This window comes from Macaca thibetana, chromosome 10 (genome assembly GCF_024542745.1).
Source record: "Macaca thibetana thibetana isolate TM-01 chromosome 10, ASM2454274v1, whole genome shotgun sequence".
In the NCBI taxonomy this organism is placed as follows: domain Eukaryota; kingdom Metazoa; phylum Chordata; class Mammalia; order Primates; family Cercopithecidae; genus Macaca; species Macaca thibetana.
In genome coordinates this window covers 21,672,718-21,698,921 of record NC_065587.1, presented here as the reverse complement: position 1 = coordinate 21,698,921, position 26,204 = coordinate 21,672,718, and the positions used below count along the sequence as shown (strand labels likewise).

Sequence of the window (26,204 nt, the reverse complement as noted above, 5' to 3'; positions counted from 1 at the left end):
GGCCACCAAAGGGAGGCCTGAAGCTTTCACACTTTCCCAGAAGCTCAGACTCTTAAGCCAGAGGGACCTTAAAAAGTCCCATGTGGGAGGGTTGCTTGAGGCCAGGAGTTCGAGACCAGCCTGAGCAACAGAGCAAGACCCCGTTTCTACAAAAAATATTAAAAATGAGCCAGATGTGCTGTCACACACCTGTAGTCCTAGCTAATCAGGAGGCTGAGGCAGGAGAATCACTTGAGCCCAGGAGGTTGAGGCTGCAATGAGCCACTGCACTCCAGCCTGGGTGACAATGTGAGACCCTGTCTCAAAAAAAAAAAAAAAAAAAAAAAAAGTCTCATGGCTTGTTTTTTCAGGCAAAGAAATGAGACTCAGAGAACGGAAGTGACTTGTCTCAGGTCACACAGCTCCCAGAGGTTGCTCTGGAATTGACACCCAGGCCTGTGGGTCACAGGGCTTGTGGGGTGGTAACCATTAGGTCACACAGCCACAAGGTCAGTCTTTAGTGATAAACAAATACCCTGGACCTGGGAATCCCAGGCTCAGCAAGGACAGGCCCCTCTCTGATGTGAAAATGTTGAGAACAGCTTTTACCAGGATAGTCTCTTGCTGGGAAAATTCTGCAGAGGCCTGAGTCTGCCACTAGTTTGATGGCATTGGTTAAGAAATGTGGATGCCATAGGCCAGGCGCGGTGGCTCACACCTGTAATCCCAGCACTTTGGGAGGCTGAGACAGGCGGATCACGAGGTCAGGAGATCGAGACCATCCTGGCTAACATGGCGAAACCCCATCTCTACTAAAAATATAAAAAATTAGCCAGGCGTGGTGGCAGGCGCCTGTAGTCCCAGCTACTCGGGAGGCTGAGGCAGGAGAATGGCGTGAACTCAGGAGGCGGAGCTTCCAGTGAGCTGAGATGCGCCACTGCACTGCAGCCTGGGCAACAGAGCGAGACTCTGTCTCAAAAAAAAAAAAAAGAAGAAAGAAATGTGGATGCCATTAATCGCAGGAGCATCTTGGACATGTTGCAAACAGACCTAGCAGTGCCTCCTCATTCTCTGGCACCCATCTGGCATCCCAGACACCTCTCAGTCCCTCTAAGACATTATCCAGTGCTTCTCCTTCCTAAACAGCTATGTGTTAAACAGCTGCATGTTTGAGCTTCCTAAACAGCTCAAAGCACCCCGTGGGGTGATGGGTTTTTATCTGGGTCCCTTGATTGGGGTTTCAGACAGGTCTGGCATCCTCTTGGGGGCATGGCTCCTCAGGAGTGACGAATTATCCAAGGTGTTAAGTCATTGATCTAGCTGTGTCAAAAACAAGGGCTAACCAGAGAGGTATGAAGCTGCGTTTCTTGGAGGTCAGAGAGATGGCACAGGAGATGCCCCAAAATTTCATGTGAAAAGGAGGGCAACAGCTCCCCAAGGGGGCAACATTGGCACCATGGTGATGTCATTGGAGGGAGTGGGAGCTCTTGGGGGACCATGTGTAGTAGAGGAGAGGGGGCGACAGGCCATTACCATATCTCAATCCTTCCCACACTCCTGTAAGGAATGTACAACTGTCCTCCCTGCAAAAGAAACACTGAGGCTCCGAGAGGGGCAGGACTTGCCTGAGCTAACTGGAGCAGAAGTAGTAAAGGCAGGGTTTGAAAACAGCTCTCACTACCTGTCCCTTGAGACGGCATCAGCTTTCTCTATGTGGACACACTGGTGATGGATCCCCATCCTGCCTGCCTGCCTATGGTGGCCTATGCTGCCTGCCCCTGGTGAGTCCAGGAGGGGCAATCCAGTGACTGGCAGATCCTTTCTGGGGAGTGTTTCTAGAAGGGACCATGGGTCTGGACAAGCCATAACAGGAAAGAGCCAAGCTGGGCAAGGGCTTCCCCAGCCCAGGCCTAATTACTGTCCATCGATGCAGGCAGAAGGTGGGGTTAGAGACTGTCCTGGGAAATGGGAGTCTGGGTCCTCTCTAACGTACCACACAAACATGTACCCCTGCACACACACACTACGCTTACATATACCTTTGTGGGATGCGGAGCCCTTCCCCCAGAAGCCCATCCATGTACCCCAGATGAGGAAACCACACAACACCAATTCTTACCTTGTTACATATGGTGAAATCAAGGCTTTGACCAAAGTGCTGTGGTTAAGAGCTGGTACTCTCCAAAGTCAGGTGATCTGGGTACAAATCCTGGCTCTGCCAAACTCCTGCCATGGTGCTTCAGGTAAATGACAGCGCCTCTCTGTGGCTCAGTTTCTCCACCTGTAAAATGAGAATAAGAACAGACCCTGCATTGATGGGGTTCACCCAGATCTCCTTCTAGGGAGACTGTGAGTGTCTGGGCCTCAGTTTTCTCTTCTGTAAAATGGGAATATTGCACCCAGTTCCAGCAGAGTGGCTTGAAGATTCACTTGAGACAGGATGCGAAGTGGCCGCCGTGAGGTGCCCAGTACACATGGCACGCACTGCTCAGGAAGCTTTCCTTGGAGGGCTGGATCCTGCAAAGGTGTTAAAAAAGGATGAGTCGCTGATATCATTCACTCAGGCGAGGCGGGTTCAGGTCCCGGTTGCGTCAGGGACCGTGGCCCGGGCCTGTTGCCCAGTCTACAACTAGTGGGAGGACACCCCGGAGCTGGCACCCCGCCCCCAAAAGGGCCCCGCGGCGCAGGGTGTGGGGCTCAGGTGGACACCTGGCGGGCCTCCTGGCTGGGGCGCCCGGGCCGCCCGGGCCCCTCCGGGCTCCTTCCGGGTTGGCAGAGACGGCGCAGGGGGCGGGGGGCGGGGGGCCTCGCCGAGGGGCCGGGCGAGGCCGGGAGCGAGCGCCCCAGCCCCCGCCCGCCTCCTGCCCGCCCTCCGGCCGCGGCGCTGGGAACCGGGCTCCGCGCGTCCGGGGCGGCTGGCGGCGCGGGCAGGCGGGCGGGGAGGACAGGCTAGGGGCGGCGACAGCGAGGGGCCGCGCGCGGAGGGCGCCTGGTGCAGCATGGGCGGCCCGCGGGCTTGGGCGCTGCTCTGCCTCGGGCTCCTGCTCCCGAGAGGCGGCGCTGCGTGGAGCATCGGGGCAGCCCCGTTCTCCGGACGCAGGTAAGGGCTCCCCGCGCCTATGCACCCCGCTGGCCGGGGGTCCCGGCGCGCACACGTCCCCACCTCCGGGCAGGGCCGGGATCGGGAGAGCGATCCAGTCCCTAGGCTCAGTGCCGGCCCGGGTGAGGGCAGGGTCCGTCTGAGGCTCCGGCGAGTGCGGGGTCCCCTACTCCATGTGTTGGAGCTGCCTGTCTCCCCTACTCCCTCCCTTTCAACCCCGGAGCCGGAGAGGAGGAGGAAGGGGCGCAACGAGGGCGAAGCCCTGGCCCTTCTGTCCCCCTGTCCCTAGGGCCCCTCCCCCTGCACTTGGGAAAGGCCCATGACACCCCGTAGCCATAGCCGACCCTTCGTGGACCCCCCTCCCCTTTACTCTGTTCCTGTTTTTTGTTTGTTGTTTGTTTTTGTTTTTGTTTTGTACCCAGGCCATTTATCTCCCTCGGAGGAGGGATTGGGGTGGAGTCTCACAGCCCAGTGGGTCAGTGTGGAGGCTCCCCAGGGACCTGGCATTTTGGGCAGAGAAAAGAGGGAGCACCGTCTTCCTGCTGCTCTCCTAGTGGCTGGGAACTTCCTCCCCGCTGGCCTTTACGGAGGAGCTCCCAGAACCTGACATGGTGGGGCCCATTATTGTATATAGTGTCCTCATCAATCCTTCAAGGACTGAATGAGGTAGGGAAAACTGTCCCCATTCAACAGAGAAGCAAACCGAGATCCTAGAGAATTGGCATCATCTTTTAGACTCATGGGCTATTCATTGAAGAGCTGGGTTGCAAATCTGCCTTTCTGTCCTTGATGAAAGTGTTTGAACCTGCCCTGGCCTCTGTCCTGACTGCAACCCCTGCCAGGGTCCCCTCTTAAAGGCCAGCCGCCGTTGTCCAAGGCAGACAATGTGGAGTAGCCAGGCCTCTCCAGGCCTTTTCATCCCTTTCAAAGGCCTGCACGGCCCCCACCCCCTACGGCCTCAATTCTTTAATTCTTTTCAGAAATTCTCCTTTCCCAGTGGTCAGGGGCCAGCATGCCCCTGCTGGGCTAGCAAGAGCGGTTGACATGGGCAGGGCTGGAGGATGGAGGTGGTTGAAGCATCAGAGGCCAGAAGAGCAGTTGTCTGAGACAGGGGTGGACCTGTGGTGGATGTCACAGCCACCACCTATCGTGTGCAGACCACAGTTAGCCTGAGTCGGCCCCATTACCTGCATTCATCAGCTCCAGAATCTTCCCAGCTGCTTGAAAGTGTGCTTTTTATGATTCTGTTTCTTAGAGGAGGAAGATGAGGCTCAGAGAGGGAACATGACCTGCCCAGAGCATGGATGTGGGCCGCCAGAATCCCAGATGCTAAGAGGAGAAAGACTATTAACTCAGAAATCCCACTGTCAGGCTCAGGATGATGGTAGCACAGCTTAAGGCCCAGACTGCCCTGCAGTCAGTTCAAGACAGGGTTTCCCAGCCTGGGCTCCTCACCTTCCAGAGTCTCCTGAGTGGGAGCAGGATGGTGGCTATAACCAGGTATCTGGTGGTCACTGGAGATTGTCACTCCATGTGTTGACAGAAGCCCATCACAGTAGCCTGAGCATTCCAAAAGCCCTGTTGGCAATACTATTGCACCCATTGTACAGATAAGGAGGCTGAGGCCTACAGAGGAAAAGTGGCACCTCAATCCAGACCAGTCAATTTCCAAATCCAGTGGCTTTTTCTATCCAGCAGCCCTCCTGGAAGAGGGAAAGAGATTGTTGGCTTGGGGGCACCAGGAAAGGTTTGTAGTCATGATTAGGAGTTAGGGGCTCCAGGCTTGGACAAAATGGAGACAGAATTCCGTGCTGGTACAGGCTTGATGTGTGACCTCAAGTGGGTCACTTCCTGGCCCTAGGTCTCAGTTTTGCTCTCAGTTTCCTTCTTTCCTCATGGGAAGGGCCAGTACCGGGCCTTACCTGCAGTGGTTCCTGCTATCAGTCATGTCACATGGGGGTAGGGACCTGGAGCTTGAGGAGTCTGTGGCCTACCAGGACCTCCACTTGTGGCCCCATCCCCGCGTTGCTGGAGACAGCATGGGGATGTCATGCCCTGTCAGCCATCCTGCCACCCACACCCCAGCACCCCAGGCACCCCTTGGCAGCCAAGGGACCAGAGGCAGAAAAGAGGCTTTGTCCTGGGGAGGGGTTGGCCTGGGAAGGCATCCAGGGGGCCGCCCCCAGCCCCAGGAATGTGGTGACACTTGGAGACCCCCGGAACCGGGGTGCCCAAGGGCTATGCAGAGCTGCCTTGGCTTGCCTCTGCTCCTGGAGCTGCTTCCTGCCCTGCTGAGGTCCTTCCAAGCCTGGAGCCCGCGTCCTTTAACCACTTATCTCAGCATTTCAGCTGAGGATTCAAGCTTTCACCAGCCCAGACCTCTCGCCCCTGCAGTGCCGGCCTCCTTTAGGCAAATCCTAGGATCAGGGAGAATGGAGGGCTCTAAAATGGAAGGGATCTGCCCCAGCCTCTCTCTAGGGGGCTCCAATCCCAGCTGATGCCCACAGGAGTAACCCGGGTAGGTGCTTTCTCTTGGAGCCTCAGTTTCCCCCTCTGTAAAATGTAGAACCTGATAATCCCTATTCCAAGGGGAAGACCTTGTGAAGAAGGTACTGTGCTGGTGTCCCCAAGCCCCAGGGAAGCCCCTGGACCACAGCTGCTGGGTGTGGCGCCCATGTGTGGGCTGAGCCCCTCAGTCCAGGAACAGGAATGAACAATAGCTGTTAGTGCTGTGCTAAGGGTTTTGAGTGAAGCTTACCCCACTGGAGGAAATTCTGCTGTCCCCATTTGCAGATGGACAAAATGAGGTCCAGAAAGGGTCAGGGCCTTGTCCAAGGTCACCAACTTAGGAAGCAGTAGAGCCAGGGCTGGAACTTCGCCCCCACTGCGGGGCTCTGGCTCTCATCACAGCACCCCCACCCACCTGGTCCTTTCTTTCTTCTCTTTTTCATCACGGCCCTTGGCCCCAGGCCCGCTTGGCTGCCTCCTGCAATTAGCCCCTATCACTGTTCCGGATCGCAGCCCTGGGCCCTACGTAGACAAAGTCCCCTGGGCCCCTCGTGGCAGGGGGTGGAGTGTGGGTGTAGGTGGGGGGCCCTTGTGGGGGTGGCCGGTGCCAGGCTGAGCTGGTCTGGCCTGTTTCTCCCCTCCTGGGGGCCTCTGGGGACCTGGAGGTGCTGAGTGGACAGAAGTGGTGGGCCCAGGAGGGAAGTGCCACCTCTTCCCAGCCCCTGCCCTCACCCACCCCACTGCCCAGCCTCATCCAGCTCTTGGGCAGCTTATCAATGACGACACCCCAGGGAAGGAAGCCCCCAGGGGCTGCAGGAATGGAGCACATGGGGATGGGTCACTTCATCTGTGGAACCCATCTTGGGTCCCGACTGTTCTGCCCAGAGCTGCTGCCTATTCTCCATCATTCAGTCATTCAACAAACATCACTGAGCGTCCTCAGGCTGAGCCCTACACAAACTTGGTCCCAGCTCATGCCCTCCTCCAGCACCTTCGTGAGTAAAGCCCAGGGCTATTGTGAGTGGCTAATGGGTGATGGCCAACCCCTGTGTGGGCCTGAGGGCTGAGACCCAAAGGATGAATAAGAATTTGCTGGGGCAAGAGGGAGGGGTTTTCCAGGCAGAGGGACCTTCATATGCTAAGATCAGAGATGGGAGAAGGGGCTGCATGAGTGTGCATGAGAGGCTAACAGAATAAAAAGTGAAGGACAGGCCAGGCGAGGTGTCTCACGCCCGTAATCCCAGCACTTCGGGAGGCCGAGGCAGGCGGATCACCTGAAGTCAGGAGTTTGAGACCAGCCTGGCCAATATGGCGAAACTCCGTCTCTACTAAAAATGCAAAAATTAGCCGGGCGTGGTGGCAAGTGCCTATAATCCCAGCTACTTGGGAGGCTGAGGCAGGAGAATTACTTGAACCTGGAAGGTGGTGGTTGCAGTAAGCCGAGATTGTGCCACTTCACTCGAGCCTGGGCGACAGAGCGAGACTCCATCTAAAAAAAAAAAAAAAAAGTGAAAACGGTGCTTGCAGGGCTATAGGGAGTCATGGTGGGCTGCGAACCCCACAGTGGGTGTTGGCAACCTTAGGTCTGCGCTTTAGAAAGAGCCTCCTGCTACCTCTGGAAGGTGGATAGGGGAGCAGGAGGGTGGCAGGGCCAGGCTAGGACCCTGTGGAGGAGCTCAGGCTGATGCTAGGAGTCCTGGGGCTGGGGTCCTCAAGCTGGGGGATGGGGTGGTTATTAGTGATCCCCAGGTGGAGGGGGCAAGGGGCTGAACTTGAACTCCACCTGGCATGAGTGTCCTCTCCTGTCCAAAAGGTCTGGCTAGCCGGCCACCAGCTCCATGTCTCCTAAAGAGAGGATTCAAGCACAGTCCAGATTGTGGCAACCAGGCAGGGACCTACATGGTTATTTTTTTTTATTTTTATTTTTTTTGAGATGGAGTCTCACTCCTGTTGCCCAGGCTGGAGTGCAATGGCACGATCTCGGCTCACTGCAACCTCTGCCTCCTGGGTTCAAGCGATTCTCCTGCCTCGGCCTCCCGAGTAGCTGGGATTACAGGCATGAGCCACAACGCCTGACTAATTTTGTATTTTTAGTAGAGACGGGGTTTCTCCATGTTGGTCAGGCTGGTCTCAAACTCCCGACCTCAGGTGATCCGCCAGCCTCAGCCTCCCAAAGTGTTGGGATTACACGCCTGAGCCACTACACCCAGCCAAGATTTTTTTTTAAGAGATGATGTGTCACTCTATTGCCCAGGCTGTAGTGCAGTGGCATGATTATAGCTCATTGCAACCTCAAACTCCTGAGCTGAAGCGATCCTCTCACCTCAGCCTCCAAAGTAGCTGTGACTGCACTCACGCACCAATGGTGGAGATTTTAATTAAGGAAGCAGGAAAAATATTGTTGTTTTTTTTTCTCTAGCTCCCCCCTGGTAAAAAGAAGGACAGCTCTGGCTATTGTGGACCATCACAGGCCCACCTCTCCCGGCCTAGTCTGGGGACAGGGCATGTGAGGGCTGTTGTCCACGTGTGTGTGTGAGGGCAGATGGCTCTGTGCGTGCCTGTATAGATATGTGTGGTAAGATGGCCAACAGTGCCCTGCTGGGCCTGCCTTCACCTGTTTGTGTACATGTGAGAGGAGTGTATGTGTGTGTGTACACGTGTGCCCACACGTGCACTGCAGGGCCCTGTGTGGACATGTCCAGAGGTCACAACTTCAGCCTATCTGCGTCCATGTGAGACGGCATGCGTGTGTGTGTGTGCATGTGTGGGTGTGTCAGTGTGTGTGCAAATGTGAACGCATTTGCAGGGAGGAGATTTGACTGTGACTGTGTGCCCTTCTGGGCCTGCTTTGGTCTGTCTGTGTCCGTGTGACAGAGCCAATGAGTGTGTGTGTGTGTGAATGTATGAGGGCACAGAGCCCTGTATCTGCAGGTGTGGATTTGTGTGCAGGGAGGACGGTCATTTCTGTGATTAAGTGTCCTGCTGGATTTGCCTTAGCCTGTCTGTGTGCGTTTGTGTGCGGGTATGTAGCTGTGTGTTTATGTGGATCTGTGTGTGCACATGGAGGCCCGTGTGTCCATGCATTGTGTGTACATATGCCTATGTGTGTCTGTGTGCATGTGCTCACTGCAGTGCGTATTTGCCCTATGTGCACATGTGTGTGCATGTATGTATCTGTGTTTGTGTGGATCTGTGTGCGTGTGCATGAGCGTGCGTGTGTCCATGCATTGTGTGTACATATGCTTATGTGTGTCTGTGTGCACGTGCTCATTGCAATGCATATTTGCCCCTGTGTGCCTGTGAGTTCATGTGTGTGCGTGCATTTGTGTGCACAGGTACTGTGTGCTTGTGATTGTCTGCTCACTGGCATAGTGCATTCATTCTGTGTCCAGGGGCCCTTTCCTGTCTCCAGAGCTTCCGAGTGTCCTCTGCCCAGATTGTCCTCTTCTTCCCTCCCTCTTTCACTCGTGAAGCCCCTGGGCCAGCCTAGTGAGTGTCACATAGGCTCCAAGGAGCCTCTGAATCCCCTTAACCTATACACCAAGTTTTATGCATATTTCTGGAGAGGAGCCACGATTCATAGCAATTTTCTAAAGGGGCTTTTGCCCCCCCCTCCATATTCAACCCTAACAGGTTCAAAACCACAGCTCTGGTTTTTTTGTTTGTTGGTTGGTTTTCTGTTTTGAGACAGAGTCTCGCTCTGCCATCCAGGCTGGAGTGCAGTGGTGCCATCTGGGCTTACTGCAACCTCTGTCTCCCGGGTTCAAACGATTCTCCTGCTTCAGCCTCCTAAGTAGCTGAGATTACAGGTGCACATTACGACGCCCAGCTAACTTTTGTATTTTTAGTAGAGACGGGGTTTTGCCATGTTGCCTAGGCTGGTCTTGAAATCCTGATCTTCAAGTGATCCACCTGCCTTGGCCTGCCAAAGTGCTGGGATTACAGGCATGAGCCACTGCGCCCGCCCTTTTTTTTAGTTGTAAAAAATTTTTTTATAGAGATGGGGTTCTCACCATGTTGCCCAGGCTGGTCTTGAACTCTTGGCCTCAAGCGATCCTCCTTGCCTTAGCCTCCAAAAGGGCTGAAATCTTCACCTACTCATTAGGAGAAACACTTGTAGCCTGGGGTTGAGAGTGCGAGCTCTGGAGCCAGAGGGACTTGAGTTCCAACCCTGACTGTGTTGCCTATTGTGGGTTCCTGGGGCAAGTCCTAGACCCCAGGGTCTCAGTCTTCCCATCTGTATAGTGGCTGGGTTTTTTTTGTTTGTTTGTTTTGAGACAGAGTCTCGCTCTGTTGCCCAGGCTGGAATGCAATGGTACGATCTCAGCTTACTGCCACCTCCGCCTCCCAGATTCAAGCAATTCTCCTGCCTCAGCCTCCTGAGTAGCTGGGATTACAGGCGCCCACCACCACACCCGGCTAATTTTTTATATTTTTAGTAGAGACAGGGTTTCACCATATTGCCCAGGCTGGTCAAACTCCTAACCTCAGGTGATCCACCCATCTCGGCCTGCCAAAGTGGTGGGATTACAGGCATGAGCCACCGTGTCCGGCCTAAAGTGGCTTTTTAATAGAGTATGAGAATCAACTGAGCTAACACGTAGAAGGCTCTGGGCACAGCTCCTGGCGTGCAGCAAGCATGATGGATAGCTATGGTTTGTGTAGGAGACAGAGCAGATGGAAAGCCCTCCTTGCTCCCAGAGGTGGCAGTTTGAGAAAAGAGCATCATCTTTTTCTCACTTTGTATGCACATATCTGTACATGTGCCCGCATGTATAAATAGTTGACTTTCTGTCTCTCTCTTAATGTAATAGAAATGCAATCACTGTATATCCATTGGTCTTTGCTTTTTTTCTCCCTGTAACCAGGGGTAATAACTGGGTCTCAGGTCAGCACGTGGAGACCTCGGGCTTTGTTACAGCATCTGGTTTCCCGTGTCTGGTGGCTCCATAGCTGTTTAGGCTGTTCCCAGTTTTGTGCCATTTCTGTTGGTGCCACAGCAGGCACCTGTCACGTCTGCATGGGATGGCTGGCCGAGGGCTCTGTGGAGCTTCTCCTGCTTCATGGGCCAAACCGAACCATCCCTTCTCCCAGCCCACCTCCAGGGCTGTACCTAGGTTGTTTCCTCTTCCGGCACTGATTCTGGTGTGGCACAGACAGATGAAGGGAATTCCACAGGGCCCTAAATTGAGTTAGTTGCCTGGTCCTGGCCCAGGAGTTTCTCCTTCTGGTGGTCTGGGGTGGGGGCAGGGCTGCAGCGAGCCGGGACCGCACTATGCTTGGCATGGGAATCTCTGTGATGGCTGGGACATTCCAGGTGCTCAGCAGCCCTCAGCCCTGCACAGGGTCACAGGCCCTGTGCTTTTCACAGGGGCTGGAGAAGGAGGGAAGGTTTCAGGTGACCCTTCTCAGCCTGGGTCCCCCACCCCTCCCAGACTTTCTTCCTGCCCTCAAGCCTGGGGTCAGTAGGTTCCCAGGCCAGGGTCTTCACAGAGCCACAGACCGTGGCTCAAGGAGATGAGGAGACGGAAGCTGAGACTCTGGGATGGAGTCAGAGGCTGAGCTAGGCCATCCATGTTGCTGGGCTCAAATCTGGCTCCTCTATGCACCAGCTGTGACATGAGCAGTTGTCTTCACCTCCCCAAGCCTCAGTTTCCCCTCTGTAAAAATAGGGTGGGGGTACCTTCCTACCTTCCTCCCTCACCATTAGAAGATAGTGTGAATACCCTTAGCATACAGTAAGTGCTCAATATGTGCAGTGCATTCTGATTATTAGTTGGTATTTGGAGAAGTCAGTCCTCTGGGCTTGGGGCATTGATTACACAACCGAGCCGTCCCACAGAGGGGACATGGGGATGAGTGAGACAGGGCCTCTCCTCTTGCATGCTGGCGGAGTGGGCAGGCATGAATTGGCGGCTTAATTCAGCGTGACAGGTGTGCAGATGCTGCGGGAGCCAGGGCAGGGCACCACTGGAATTGCTCAGGGCAGGGTGGAAATGGGAAAGGATGGAAGGAATAGGCCATGTCACATCCGGGCTTTGAAGGTAGGAAGTGCCACAGGGAGAAGCAGGCAGAGGGCCCAGCACCAGCAAAGGCCTGTGGCAGGTGTGGGCACAGGAAATCCTGAGGGCTGGGGAGTTGGGTAGGCAAGGCAAGGATGTAGGCAGGTTTCCATTCTGTGACATTCCCTCTAGGGAGGGACCGAGGAGCAGATGGAGAGGCCACTCTCTGCAGTTGTCCAGGCAAGAGCCAGGCAGTGATAGTGGCCTGGATGGGTCAAAGTTGGAGAGGAGAGAAGCTGGGGAGGGAGAGCTCAGGGGAAGATGGCCCACTTCCATCTTTCCCCTGCCGTTCATTCCTCAAGACCTACCAGGAGTGCTCAGCACGGCCCCACCCCCAGGGCCATGACATCCACCCCTCAGCCACAGAGACTCCCACCAGCCATTTGGGCCCAAATGACTTTGCAAGCTCAGGGGGTCTCTGCCTGGGGATTCAGGGCTCTTGAAGAGAACACGGACATCCTCACCCATCCTCCCAGAGTCCCCGGCAGGGGACCCTGCATGGTACCTGAGTATCCTCTCTTTGGGTCTGTTTCAGGAACTGGTGCTCCTATGTGGTGACCCGCACCATCTCATGCCATGTGCAGAATGGCACCTACCTTCAGCGAGTGCTGCAGAACTGCCCCTGGCCCATGAGCTGTCCGGGGAGCAGGTAAATGAGGTGGAGAAGGAGCTGATGGCATTCTAGGTGGAGGCACAGTTTGGGCAAAGGCCTGGTCGGGGGACTTCATGGGGAGTGTAGGGGAAGACTGGACCCCAGGGTGGGTGGAGCAAAGGTAGCATCAGCTGACACCATTCTCAGCCTATCCCCTGTGCTGTTGAAGCACGCTGGAGGGCTTCCTGGGGGAGGGATACACCATTGCTTGCATTCCTTTCCTCAGTGAGTATTCACTGCTGGGCTCAGGCCAGCCCAACCTGCAGGGTCTTCCTGTCCAGCTGGTATCCAATCTCTGATCCCTGTGGCAAGGTGGTGGGGGAATGGAAGGGCTGAATCCCAAAATGCAGGAGGAGAGAGCCTCCAAAGGGAGCTGGAGGCAGCAGAGGATCCTGGGGGTTCTGGGTTTGTTCCCATGGGTATTCAGGGCAGTGGGAGAGGTCGTGGAGGACCCTGTCTCAGCTGGGCCACCTGGGGACTCTTTCAGCTACAGAACTGTGGTGAGACCCACATACAAGGTGATGTACAAGACAGTGACTGCCCGTGAGTGGAGGTGCTGCCCTGGGCACTCGGGAATGAGCTGCGAGGAAGGTAGGACTGCCCGGCTGGCTCCCAGAGCCCCGCGACAGCAGGCCAGGTGCCTCCCTGCAGGTGCATGGAGCCGTGAACTGTTAGAGAGTCATGCACAGTACCGTGCCTGCTGGGGCTAGCTGCACAGAGCCCGGCTCAAACACAGTCAGTGCTTGTTGTCCACCACTGCCCCCCATGGTGACCGCTTGCCTCTTGGGAGACTCTCAGGACCCCCAGAAGAATTTTATACATGCTGCATAGCTCACATTTTAAGTCATCCTAAGTCTGTCCTCCACACTCGGGGAAAGCCCATCCAGACATTTCCGTGTGACACGGTAACAGACATTACAGGGAAGCAGAGAACCATTTTAGTCAGTTCATGGGTCAGAGAGGTAAGAATGGTTTTACCTATCCTGCAGATGAGGAAACTGAGCTCAGGAAGGGGAGGGGCACACACCTCTGTCTGTCTGCCAGGCTGTAGTCTCCACCCGCTCCCCAGGCTCCAGGGATGCGAGGGCTTGGCTGGGCCCCTTGTGTGCAGAGCGTGTCGCAGGCTCAAGGACTTCTCTCACTCCACCTGCCTTCACTGTGTGTACCTCTGAGTGGCTCGGGGCTGAGCACCCTGCAGGGGCACAGAGGAGGCAGCCTGGGCCTCCCAGGAACCTGGCCACACTCTCCCCTGCAGAACCCTCTCCTCTCCTCCAGGCACCTGCCCCACTGCTGAGCAGCCCAGACCCCTCCCACCCTCACTGCCTGGCTGAACCCATGAGCAGCAGATTATTGAACACCAAGAGCTGTGTTTTCAAGCATGGCGCTAAAGAGGATGGGCTGGCCCAGAATCATCCTGAGAACCAGGCTCAGAGACAGCTCAAGGGACAGAAGCATTCATGGCCCCCAAAGCAGCACATGAATGAGAACGTCAGTCTCAGGACGTACCCCAATTCCAGAAACACAAATGTGCGAAAATGTAGCCTCTGACTCGAAGGAACATGGTGCTTTCAGAAGCCATAGCTCACAGGTGTTTCTTGGGAGATTTGCGCACTTCACCTCCTGGGGACCCTCAACAGCCCAGTTCACAGATAGGGTGACTGAGGTCCAGTGAGGTGGAGTGGAGTGCCCAGAGGCACACAGCCATGAGGATGGTGTTCAAAACTCACCACGCAGTGGGGAGAGGTCTGGCAGGTTCTGACATGGGGTAGAGGAGTACCCAGTGAAGTCGAGGAGAAACCAAGTGGCTAGAGGGTGTGCCAAGACACCCCATGCCAAACACCCCTGCAGAGAGGCAGCCACAGGGCCGATGTGGGAAGCTGGAGCGGTGGACAGACGTTTGAAGGGGAGCCAGGAATAGCACCCTCTTGTCGCTGGTGGGAGGGAGAGGGGAAGGCAGGTGGGGCCGAGGGGCAGGAGGGCCAGCCAGGAGGGGCGGCTGCCAAGGAGATCACAGAGGAGCCGTGGAGGGGAGGGCCGAATCCCCGGGGCATGGGGGCCGCCTGGGCCCAGGCAGGGCCTCCCCAGACAAAGGCCATTCTGTCCCTGGCTCCCCTCCCAAGGGCAGACCTTCCTGGTCTCTGGGGCTTTCAAGGAGCAGGTGAGGGAGAGGACAGGTGGGGACAGCACCCATGCCCTTGAATCTAGCTGCTGGAGGCCGTGACTCCAGGAGCTAGGCCAAGGGCTGGGGGCTCTGCTGATGCTAAGGCAGGGGCATGAGCCAGGCAATGGAGCCAGGCCAGCTCCCTCTGTGGGGCCTTCAGGTCCCAGCGTGGGTATGGGATACCTGAGGCTTCCTGGGCCGGGCCAGCTTTGCCAGCTTTGCCGCACACCAGCTGCATGGCCTTGGGCCGGGGACTTCCCGTGCCTTGTGCAAGTCATTGTGCAAGGGCCCTGGGCTTGGGGGTGCTGCACTCCAGGAGGCATTCTTCTTCTGCCCACTCGGAGGGAAAGGCACCATCACTAAAAGGCACCAAGCTGCTGTGTGTGCCCGCAGCAGCCCAGGCTCCCCCACATTCAGCCTCAGTGTCCTCGCCTGGGAAGTGGTCAGGATGATAAGAGTCTGCCTCCCTGGGTATTGCTGGGATGAAATGTTGGAGACTATGGAGGAAAGGGAGGTGGGTGAGTGGATGCTTCCACTATTCCAGAAAACTCTGCTGGGGTCCTGGGAATGGGGAGCAGGGAGGCACAGGGACATTGCCAGGGGACCCTGGTCTCTGCCCTTCCTCCCACAGTTGAGTTCAGGCTGGGCTCCCCGGCTGCTTCTCGTGCTGGTGCCCACTCTTGTCACCTGCCTAGCGCTGTCTCTTGACCCTGGAGCCATAGAGGTGCATCACAAGGGCCAACAGGGCCCAGGGCAGCCTGCAGTGGGCCAAAGGAGGAGAGGGAACACTTGCCATTCCGGAATCCAGCCCTAAATCAGCTGCGCTCTGCTGTGTGACTTGGGGCAAGTCCCTTCTCCTCTCTGAACTTTGGCTTTATCTGGAAGTCACCCAGCATGAAGAAGTAGCACTCATGATTGGCTCATGGTAGATGCTCCACAAATGTCTTGGGCTCCCGTCCTGCGCCCCCACCACCCACCCCATGCTGAGGATTCCATGGCCTCCTGCCTCTGAGACCCCACTTCACAGTCAAGAAACGGACCTTGAGTCTCTGTGAGGCTGGTGGGCTCTAGTGAAGGACTTCACAGCGCTGGGCCCTGGTTTTCTGCAGAATGGGGATGTTCACTTTGTGACAAATGAGGATTGTCTCATTTGATGTCCATGGCAACCTGTGGAGAAGGGGCTAGAATGGGCTCCATTTTACAGATGGAGAAACTGAGGCTCAGAGAGGTGATGGGACTGGCCCGAGGTTACTCAGCGGGTGAGAGCCAGGATCGGGACCTGTCTGAGCAAGCTTCTGTGCCCCTAGGCCTCAGGAGGTGGGGCTGGCGGAGGCTATCACCTGGCCCCCTTTCATCAGAAACAATAGGGCTTATCAGAAACAATGGGTGAGGAAGAACCAAGGCCAGAATGCACCAAGTGGGCCAGGCAGGGGTGGGCGCAATGCCAGGGCCATGTCAGGAGGGTGGGCTGAGCCCCACAATCAGCTTTTCTGGGCCTGGGCCTGACCCCCTGAGTACCTGGGCTGGTGGACTCTGCTGACAGTGGGGCTGCTGCAGTAACCCCCATGACACCCTGCCTCTTGAGGCTTCCTGCAGACAGATCAGCCCCACTGTCCGGATGATGAAAGTGAAGCTCAGAGAGGGTGTGGGTCTCACATAACGTCACACAGCAAACAAGTATTGTGGCCAGGTTTTTCCCCAGGGTGCCGACCTGAGTTCTGTGGCATCCCCCTGCCCCAGACCCTCCTGCAATAATCAGGACAAGGGGAAGGAAAGCTGCTCCGTGCTGGGCGCTGCAAGGCATACCCCCCCCCCATCCCCGCCACAGGAGCCATCACATCATGGTACAGAAGGCCCAGATGCAGAAACTGAGGCTCAGAGAGGGGAATGCCTTGTCCAGGGGAGCAGTCTGTGAGCTGAGGAGCCAGGCTCAAACCTGGTCAGTCTGACTGCAGCCAGGGGTCTTTCCCCTGCAGAGTGCTGGCTGAGGATGTCCCTGGGAGCCTGTTCAGAAAGCTGGGATGCTGTGAGGCTGGCGGAAGCCAGTCTCAGCCCCAGCTCCTCCCAGATAGAAAGATAGAGAGGCTGGGGCTCCCTCCCCTCCCCTCCCTATGGACCCCATGGAGCTGGACTGCCTCTGCTTCCCCCTCATAGGTCCCATTGTCCCCAGCATACATATTTTTTCCCCATCCATGGTTATTCACAGCCCTGTCTCCCAGGAAGAGGAGCCAGAGAGGGGACACTTGCCCGAGGTTGACCACAAAATAGCCTAAAAATGGGCCAGGCACGGTGGCTCACACCTGTAATCTGAGCACTTTGGGAGGCCAAGGCAGGAGGATTGCTTGAGGCCAGGAATTCAAGACTAGTCTGGGCAACATAGCAAGACCCTATCTAAAAAAAAAAGTTTAAAAATTAGCTGGGCATGGTGGTGCACACCTGTAGTCCTGGCTACTCAGGAGGCTGAGACAGGAGGATTGCTTGAGCCCAGGAGTTCAGGTCTGCAGTGAGCTGTGATCCTGCCACTGCACTCCAGCTTAGGTGACAGAGCAAGATCCTGCCTCTAAATATAAAATTTTAAAATAGCCTACAAACAGACTGAGGTTCTAGCCCAGGCCCTTCCTGGGCTCCTTGGTCTCTTCTACCATCCAGGGCTGGGCATGCTCCACACTCATCTCTTTCATCGTAACCAGGCTCCAGGTATGGTGCTAAGTCTGAACTTTACTTTGCAGATTCAGAATCCAAGGGCTAACCACTGCAAATCCACCCACATCCACCACCCAGCCACCCCCACTCCTGGGAGTCCCAGCAACCCCCACCTCCTGCCAGCCCATCCTGCATGCCCAGCCGACTGTGTGGCTGCCTCCTCCACTCTCTCAGCCCCTGCCTGGATCCCCTGAACCTCACCCTCCCTCTGTTTGAACCCCCTGCCCACACCGGCTTTGTCTCTCATACATGGCCTTGGCAGTGGCCGGCAAGTCACTGCTCTGCCTGCAGCCCTCTGGGTGCTCCCACCTGGCTAGGTTGACCCGCATCCTGCCACCGTTACTCCCACATCCCCAGTGCCTGGCATGGGCCACGTATAAAGTGAGTGCACAGGAATTGAATAGGACCTTTGCCTGTCCTGAAGAGGCGGCCAGGCCGGACATAGACTAAGCCTTCCCGGAGGTTCCTGATTGAGCTGGAGGGTTCTTGGAGCTCCCAGCCCCAGCTCTGACCCTAACCCCTGGCTCTGGCCACCAGAAGCAAATATTTACATTTGCAAAGTAAATTCCTTGCAGGAGACCTGGGCTGGGGCTGGGAAGGCTGCCTCCCTATGGCCTGTGGTTGCTAAACCGAGCAGAGCAGATCTGGGGGGTCGGTTGTGAATGAGGAAGCCGTTCCTTTGGCTTCTCTCCAGGGAGAGAAAGTCATGAAGGTGGATCCCAGGGACACCCCCAGATTTTCATACCCCTAATCCCCAACTTTTCACATCCCTAATCCCCAATTTAGGGCAAGATTGGAATCCCAGACCCCCTTGTCCCACTGCAAGGACAGAGCGGGAGCCTCTCCTCTCTGGGCCTCAGTGTCCTATATCGTGAGGTGTCGTGAGGGTCCCGAGAAGGGACACAAAGCTTCTTAGCTCAGGCCTGGCACTGGGCAGAGGGAAGAAGAGCTGCTTATGGGGCCCAGGGCTAGAAACTACAGACAGCGCTGAGCATGTGGAGGTCAAGATGTGGAGGTCAAGACAGGGAGTGATGAGCTTCGAGGGGGCTTTGACACTGGTAGGCGCACTGGCCTGTTTGGGAAGGCTTCCTGGAGGAGGTGACATGGGTGCAGCAGCTGTAGAGATTAGGAGAGGGCATGGGGTAGGAACGTGCATGTGTGTGTGTATATGTATGTGTATAGGGCATGTGAGGACCTCCCAGATGGTGGGAAGTGGCCCACAGTCAGGTTCCCAAAGTGGAGCTGGGGTTTGTGGTCCTGGGACCAGCCTTCAGAGCCTCCCTGGGAGGACAAGGTTGAGGCTAGGGAGGAGCCCTTCAGTAAGGACCACCAGGCTGAGATGAGGAGGGTCTCAGCTCACAGGGGCCTGTTTCAGGGCCTTTGACCAAACACCCATGGGAGGGATATGACATTTGTTTTGTTTTGTTTTGTTTTGTTTTGTTTAGAAGGAGTCTCGCTCTGTCGCCCAGGCTGGAGTGCAGTGGCGCAATCTCGGCTCACTGCAAGCTCCGCCTCCCGGGTTCACACCATTCTCCTGCCTCAGCTTGCTGAGTAGCTGGGACTTCAGGTGTCAGCCACCAGGCCCGGCTAATTTTTTGTATTTTTAGTAGAGACGGGGTTTCACTGTGTTAGCCAGGAGGGTCTCGATCTCCTGACCTCTTGATCTGCCCACCTTGGCCTCTCAAAGTGCTGGGATTACAGGCATGAACCACCACGCCTGGCCGGGATATGACATTTTTGTCCAACGACAGATCTCCCCACAATCTGTGGCTTCTTCCTTACTGGAATTTTGTGTGCTACAGGGTCATTTTACAACCTGCTACATCCCTTAAAATGTTTCTGTCCATTTCTCAGAATTTTGGGGGAGTTTTTGGATAACTTTTTGTGAATCTTGAATCCAAACCCAAAATTTTCTGGTCTTTTGAACAGTTTTGTTATTTCTTTAAACTCTCTTCTTTTTTTAATTTAAATTTGCAATTACTTTGAGCATTTGATGTCTGTGCTGCTGTCAGACCACATTTTTATTTGTTTTTCTCATTCTTTCTGGCCCCTGGAGAAACATCGAAAACAAACTGGTTGAAAAAGAATTTCCAACCACCAGTTTACAGATTAATAACTCAGGGACACTCTAGTATGACATTAAAACATTTATGCTGATTTTATTTTTTTTTAGATAGGGTCTCACTCTTTCAGTGTGGTATGATCACAGCTCACTGCAACCTTGACCTTCCAAGTTCAAGCTATCCTCCCGTATCAGTCTCCCAAGTAGCTGGGACTACAGGCATGCGCCACCATACCCAGCTAATTTTTAAATTTTTTGTGGAGACAGGGTTTTGCCATATTACCCAGGCTGGTCTCAAATTCCTGGGCTCAAGCAATCTGCCCACTTCAGCCTCCCAAAGTGCTGGGATTACAGGTGTGAGCCCCTGCACCTGGCCCATTTATGCTGACTTTTTTTTTTTTTTTTTTTTTTTTTGAGGAGTCTTACTTTGTTGCCCAGGCTGGAGTACAGTGGTGCATTTTCAGCTCACTGCAACCTCCGCTCCCGGGTTCAAGCGATTCTCCTGCCTCAACCTTCCAAGTAGCTGGGATTACAGGCACACACCACCACCCCCAGCTAATTTTTGTATTTTTAATAGAGACAGGGTTCCGCCATGTTGGCCAGGCTGATCTCGAACTCCTGACCTCAGGTCATCCACCTGCCTCGGCTTCCCAAAGTGCTGGGATTACAGGCGTGAGCCACTGTGCCCGGCCTATGTTGACGTTCAAGACAGTTGTGTCTGCCTTATATTTGGTTTGCTTGATCGAAATTTATTTTCAGTTGGTGATTCATGTATTCATCAACAAAAGTTTTATAAATGGCCGGTCTCGGTGGCTCACGCCTATAATCCCAGCACTTTGGGAGGCCGAGGCAGGTGGATCACTAGGCCAGGAGATGGAGACCATCCTGGCTAATATGGTGAAATTCTGTCTCTACTAAAAATACCAAAAATTAGCTGGGCATGGTGGCACGCTCCGGTTGTCCCAGCTACTCCGGAGGCTGAAGCAGGAGAATCACTTGAACCTGGGAGGTGGAGGTTGTAGTGAGCCAAGATTGCACCACTGTACTCCAGCCTGGGTGACAGAGTGAGACTCCGTCTTAAAACAACACAAAAAAAGTTTTATACATGAAGCCCATGAGATCCTACTGGGTGCTGGGCACTTTTGTAGGCCGAGCACAAGACAGACAAGGTCCCTGCCCTAGTGGGGCTGATGTTCCAGCCAGGAGGCCAGAGGACAGGCAGTGGCCTGGGAAACTGGAACACGCTAGAAGGTAGATAATGCAATGGAAAAAAAGAAAAAAGAAAACAACAGCAGAATAGAGAGGAGGGCAGAAGCGGATGGGGAGAGCAGCTGAAGCTTCATCACAGAGGAAACTCAAACATCCCCACGTTGCGAGAGATGGCCGCTTCTTTTGGTCAACTTCCCGAAAAGAGTACTAAAATGACATCACATCTCTACCTGGAAGCAGAAAGAATGAAGAGCGCTTGGCGAGGCCGTTTTTCTCAGGCACCAGCACTCCTGCTGAACATTGAGCCTGCCTGCCGGGTGCCCCTGCACCTCCCACCAACCAAAAAAAGAAATCTGGCCCTGGAATCAGGCCGACCTGTGTTCAAATCCAGGCTTGGGACCATCCCGCAGACAACCGACGGCAAGTCGCCTCTCTTCTCTGCCTCATTTCTTCCAAGTGAGGAAGTGGAGTTGAGTGTCATTTACTCATCCACCTTTATCTGAGCATGGGCAACAGAGAAGAGGTAGCACAGAGCTGCCCTGTGCCTCAGTTTCCCCACCTGGAAAGTGGAGGTGGTACTAGCACCCACTCACAGTTAAGACTATGTATGTGAAGTGCTTAGAAGGTGCCAGGCACAGGGTACATGCTAAACAAGAGTTGTCTGTTCTGATTATCGCCTTCCTTGTAGGATTGAGCCAAGCTATACAAGGTCCTTCACATGGGCATGGTTCACAGTGATGTCTCCCCTCCCCAGGGAGTCCCCAGTGCCGGCCCCAGTCCTGGGCTGGCAACGCATCTTCCTCCATCCTGGGTGAGATTAGCCCCCTGTGCCTGGGCAGGTCACAGGCCCTTGAGGAGGGTGTGCTGGGGATGCAGGCTCAGCACGAGTGGAGGCCCCACAGTGGGACCCAGAGCAGGGCCTGGCAGCCTCCACTGGGGGCTGGCCAGAGGGACTCGTCTGGTTTGAGTTCTCGGCGCCTCTCGCTCCCTGCATCAACCCACAGCCCTGCTCCGAGCTGCCAGGCCCATGCCTTATTTGGGTCTTGTCTCCCCCCAGACAACATTTCGTGGCCTTAAAAGGAAGGCCTGGGGGGCTGAGGGGGGCAGTTGCCAGTGCTGGCTCCACAGCCTCTCCAGCTGTGCCCCCGCCCCTGGTTTGGCCAGTCCATCCCTCCAGCTGTGGAGAAAACCAGTCCCCTAAAGCCAGACCAGCCAGGATGGCTGGGGCGGGTGTGGGGGGGTCCTCCTTGGGAGGGGTGGCAGCAGGGGTTGGCCCTGGAACTGGCTCCCCTTGCCCTCCCAGACAGCCAGCCTCCCTCTGGTTTTCATTTAAAACCAGGGCTGGATCCACTTCAGTCTCCTCTTACCAAGCCAGGCAGTGAAAGTGTGGATGGCAACAGTCACGGCGGCCGTTTATTGAGCACCTACTGTGTGTGCCGGTCGCTGTGTGTGCACAGTGGGCCCTTTGCATTCATGGCTGACCTCAGGCCTCACCTCAGCCTGGGAGGTTTAGAGGCCTTAGAATCCCATTTTACAGATGGGAAAATAAGTCCAGAGAGGACAAGTCATGCAGGACAGTAAGTGTCAGGGCTCGGACCCAGGCTTGTCTGAGCTCTAAACTCTTAGCCCATGAGGCTGGCTGGGGTTGGGGTCGTTGGGGAAGTCCTCAGCCTCATCCATGGCCCCCGCCCCATTGCCAGCCCCTCTTCCCAGCCCTATCAGGTGGCCAGCCTTGCTCTAGCTCAGCCCAGTTCATGCTGTGTGACCCAGATACGTGCACTCTCCTTCTCTGGGCCTCTGTGTCCTGTGCTGAGGGGAGTAGGGATCCCTGCTGGGGCTACAGTGGTGGGCAGGGGGACCTGAGGAGGCAAGGATCATACCCCAGCAGGGCTCTCACCCTCCATCCCTCAGTTGCAGGTTCCTCTGGCTCCTTGGAGCCCATGTGGTCGGGCAATACCATGCGGCGGATGGCACTTCAGCCCACAGCCTTCTCAGGTGGGTCCTGGGGTAGCTTCTTGGGGTCCCCTGGGCTGAGGGAGCTCTGGAGCAGGCTCAGGGCAGTTTAGTAACTGTCCTAAAAGCCAGCAGGTCTGGCAGTGGAGGGTCAAGGACAGTAACAGTCTCCCCATCCCACGCTCCCCAGGCCACAAAAGTTGCTTTGAGGGGCACAGAAAGGACCCCAGAGGGGCATCTGACCTGGGTCCAGACATCTGGACCCATGACCCCTGGACTCTTGCAGATGCCAGTTCAATCCCCCTGTTTCCTCTTTTTATGTAATCAGCACTTTTCTGAATGTCAGCAGTGTGCAAGGCCCTGTGCCAGGCACTTCCCATCAGCAGCTCATTTAGACCTCACAGCTGTCCACTGCCCTCCCATTGTCCCCTTTTTAAAGAGGAGGAAGCTGAAGGTCTCTGACCTCCCTGTCCTGCCCTGCTCCAGGCCCCACAGCTGGGAGTCGGGGCAGCACCAGGACAAGACCCCAGATGTGCTAGTTAGGCACTCACCCCTCCCTGCTCTGAGCCATGTCCTCAGGTGTGAATGGGGGTGACACTCCTGTGAGGAGGGGAGAGACTGCTGGCACAGCACTCGGCAGGGCCAGCAGCTGGGAGGCTCCGTAAATGTCCAGAGCTGCTGTGAATGACTCACGTCATTCTCGAGAGTCTCACCCAGGAGACCGGGGGGTGCTGGATGGTGGGTCGGGGGAGGCTCAGAGGATGGCACCTTTGAGGCCAGCCCAGTCCAGACTGCGCTGGGTAGGTCCCCAAAGCTGGCAAGCCCTGGCTCCAGCCCTGCCCAGGCGGGAAGCAACAGGATCTTTCCAGAGAGGACAAGTCACGCAGGACAGTGTCAAGGCTCAGACCCAGGCTTGTCTGAGCTCTAAACTCTTAGCCCATGAGCCTGGTTGGGGTCGTTGGGGAAGCCCTCAGCCTCATCCATGGCCCCCACCTCATTGCCATTTCCTTGGCTTCTGGGAAAGTGGTCATTTTGGACACAGAGGCTGCCAGGGGTCGGGTCCCTGGTCCTGCTGCAGGAGAAGCAGGCCACTCTGGAGGCTCCAACGCCAAAAAGAACTCATAGGGTGAGGTCCCCCTGGATCCACCATGATCCTGTAGCCCCTCCCCAGCCTAAGGCTCCCTCATGGGTTGGAGTCATCAGATATCTGATCCTTCCCTGCATCCCACCTCCCAGAGACTGAAGGGCTCTGAGGGGGAGCCTAGGACCCTCGGCCCTGGCCCCAGCTTCCTTCCTCCCCGCAGGTTGTCTCAACTGCAGTAAAGTATCAGAGCTGACAGAGCGGCTGAAGATGCTGGAGGCCAAGGTGGGTGAGCAGCTCTCTCCTGGGTGGTTGCCCCCTGCCCTAGGCCAGTCCGGGCAACCACCATCCCACCCTCCCCTCCTCCTTCCCCACACCCCATGCTTGCACCCTCAGCGAACCCACAGGGCAGCTCTGAGCTGACTTAGCGAGCAGCATCCCCTGTCAGGCATGTCCTGGTTTCCTCTAGTGTCCCTCCCTTGGAAGCCTGCTCACAGGTTGTGCCTCAGTTTCCCCTTCTGTAAAGCGGAGGGGACACTAGCATCCACTCAGTGAAGACTGTATATGTGAAGTGCAAGTCACAGCCAGCCTGGCCTGTTCTTCCTCCAGGAGGCCTGTGAGCTCCCTCCCATGGGGCTCCATTACCATCCCAGCCAGATCAGCAAAGACACTGCCCAGAGATCCTGGTGGGATCTCCTGGCTGCCCCTGCCCCATACCCTTTCTCTATCCCCCCAACCCCCATCCATAATACAATCTTCCTGGTTTCAAAAACAAAACATCTATCACGCATCTCAAATTATTTCAAGATAAAATGTTTTGTATTCTTTGTTTCGTCTGGTTTTGTTTGAAACAGGGTCTTCCTGTGTTTCCCAGGCTGGAGTGCAGTGGCGAGATCTCAGCTCACTGCAACCTATGCCTCCTGGGCTCAAGCAATCCTCCCACCTCAGCCTCCTGAGTAGCTGGGACCATAGGTGAACAACACCACATCCAGCTAATTTTTTAATTTTTGGTAGAGATGGGGTTTCTCCAAGTTGCCCAGGCTGGTCTTGAACTTCTAAGCTCAAGCAATTCGCTGTCTTGGCCTCCCAAGGTGCTGGGATTACTGGGATTACAGGTGTGAGCCACTGCGCTGCCATAAAACTTTTTTTTTTTTTTTTTTTTTAATTAAAAAGTACAGCTTGGTGCAGTGGCTCACACCTGTAATCTCCACACTTTGGGAGGCCGAGGCAGGTGGATTGCTTGAGGCCAAGAGTTCGAGACCAGCCTGGCCAACATGGCGTAACCCTGTCTCTTTTCAAAATACAAAAATTAGCCTGGCATGGTGGCACACGCCCATAATCCCGGCTACAAAGGAGGCTGAGGCATGAGGATCACTTGAACCTGGGAGGCGGAGGTTGTAGTGAGCCAAGATCATGCCACTGTATTCCAGCCTGGGCAACAGAACGAGACTCTGTCTCAAAAAAAAGAAAGAAAAAAAAATTAGGCTGGGCGCAGTGGCTCAGCCCTGTAATCTCAGCATTTGGGAGGCTGAGCCGGGTGGATCACAAGGTCAGGAGTTCAAGACCAGCCTGGCTAAGATGGTGAAACCTTAGCTTTACTAAAAATACAAAAAATTAACCGGGGCCAGGTGAGGTGGCTCATGCCTGTAATCCCAGCACTTTGGGAGGCTGAGGGGGATGGATCACCTGAGGTCAGGAGTTCGAGACCAGCCTGACCAACATGGAGAAACCCTGTCTCTACGAAAAATACAAAAATTAGCTGGGCATGGTGGCGCATGCCTGTAATCCCAGCTACTCGGGAGACTGAGGCAGGAGAATTGCTTGAACCCAGGAGGCAGAGGTTGCAGTGAGCTTAGATCGTGCCATTGCACTCCCGCCTGGGCAACAAGAACGAAACTCTATCTCAAGAAAAAAAAAAAAAAAAAAAGCCGGTCGTTGGCCGGGCGCGGTGGCTCAAGCCTGTAATCCCAGCACTTTGGGAGGCCGAGACGGGCGGATCATGAGGTCAGGAGATCGAGACCATCCTGGCTAACACGGTGAAACCCCGTCTCTACTAAAAATACAAGAAAATTAGCCGGGCGAGGTGGCGGGCGCCTGTAGTCCCAGCTACTCGGGAGGCTGAGGCAGGAGAATGGCGTGAACCCGGGGGAGCGGAGCTTGCAGTGAGCCGAGATCACGCCACTGCACTCCAGCCTGGGGCACAGAGCAAGACTCCGCGTCAAAAAAAAAAAAAAAAATAGCCGGTCGTGGTGGCAGGTATCTCTAATCCCAGCTACATGGGAGGCTGAGGCAGAGAATTGCTTGAACCCAGGAGGCAGAGGTTGCAGTGAGCTGATATTGCACCACTGCACTCCACCCTGGGCTTGGTGGCTCACACCTGTAATCCCAGCACTTTGGAAGGCCAAGGCAGGAGAATTACTTGAGGCCTGGAGCGCGAGACCAGCCTGGGCAACATAGCAAGATTCCATCTCTACAAAAAATTAACTGGGCTTAGTGGCACACAGCTGGCACACAATCCCAGCTGCTCAAGAGGCTGAGGCAGGAGGATCACTTGAGCTCAGGCGGGCAAGGCTGCAGTGAGCCGTGATAGCACCACTGCACTCTAGCCTGAACGGCAGAGCTAGACCCTGTCTCTAAAATTAAAAAAAGGAAGATGCCCCTGATTTATCCAGTGGGAAAAACAAGCTTCCAAATAGCATGTGCTGGCCCCTGAGTTACAAGGCACGGGGTTCCA

The 26,204-nt window shown here is 55.4% G+C and overlaps 1 protein-coding gene across 5 annotated transcripts in view; it reads left to right on the top strand.

Moving 5' to 3' along the window:
* The first annotated feature begins 2,851 nt into the window (after positions 1-2,851).
* EMID1 (EMI domain containing 1) overlaps positions 2,852-26,204 on the top strand; it is a 53,767-nt gene continuing 30,414 nt past the window's right edge. For 3 of the 5 annotated variants that reach the window (XR_007729267.1, XR_007729268.1, XM_050806821.1), the window contains exons 1-5: positions 2,937-3,079; positions 12,185-12,298; positions 12,789-12,892; positions 22,348-22,431; positions 23,694-23,755. Coding sequence is in view for 3 of the 5 variants with exons in the window: in XM_050806821.1 (XP_050662778.1) it covers positions 2,979-3,079; positions 12,185-12,298; positions 12,789-12,892; positions 22,348-22,431; positions 23,694-23,755 (465 nt within the window). In the remaining 2 variants the exon portion in view is untranslated. Of the gene's footprint in view, positions 3,080-12,184; positions 12,299-12,788; positions 12,893-22,347; positions 22,432-23,693; positions 23,756-26,204 lie in introns of all 5 variants that reach the window. The other 2 variants (XM_050806822.1, XM_050806820.1) reach the window with 1 other exon arrangement.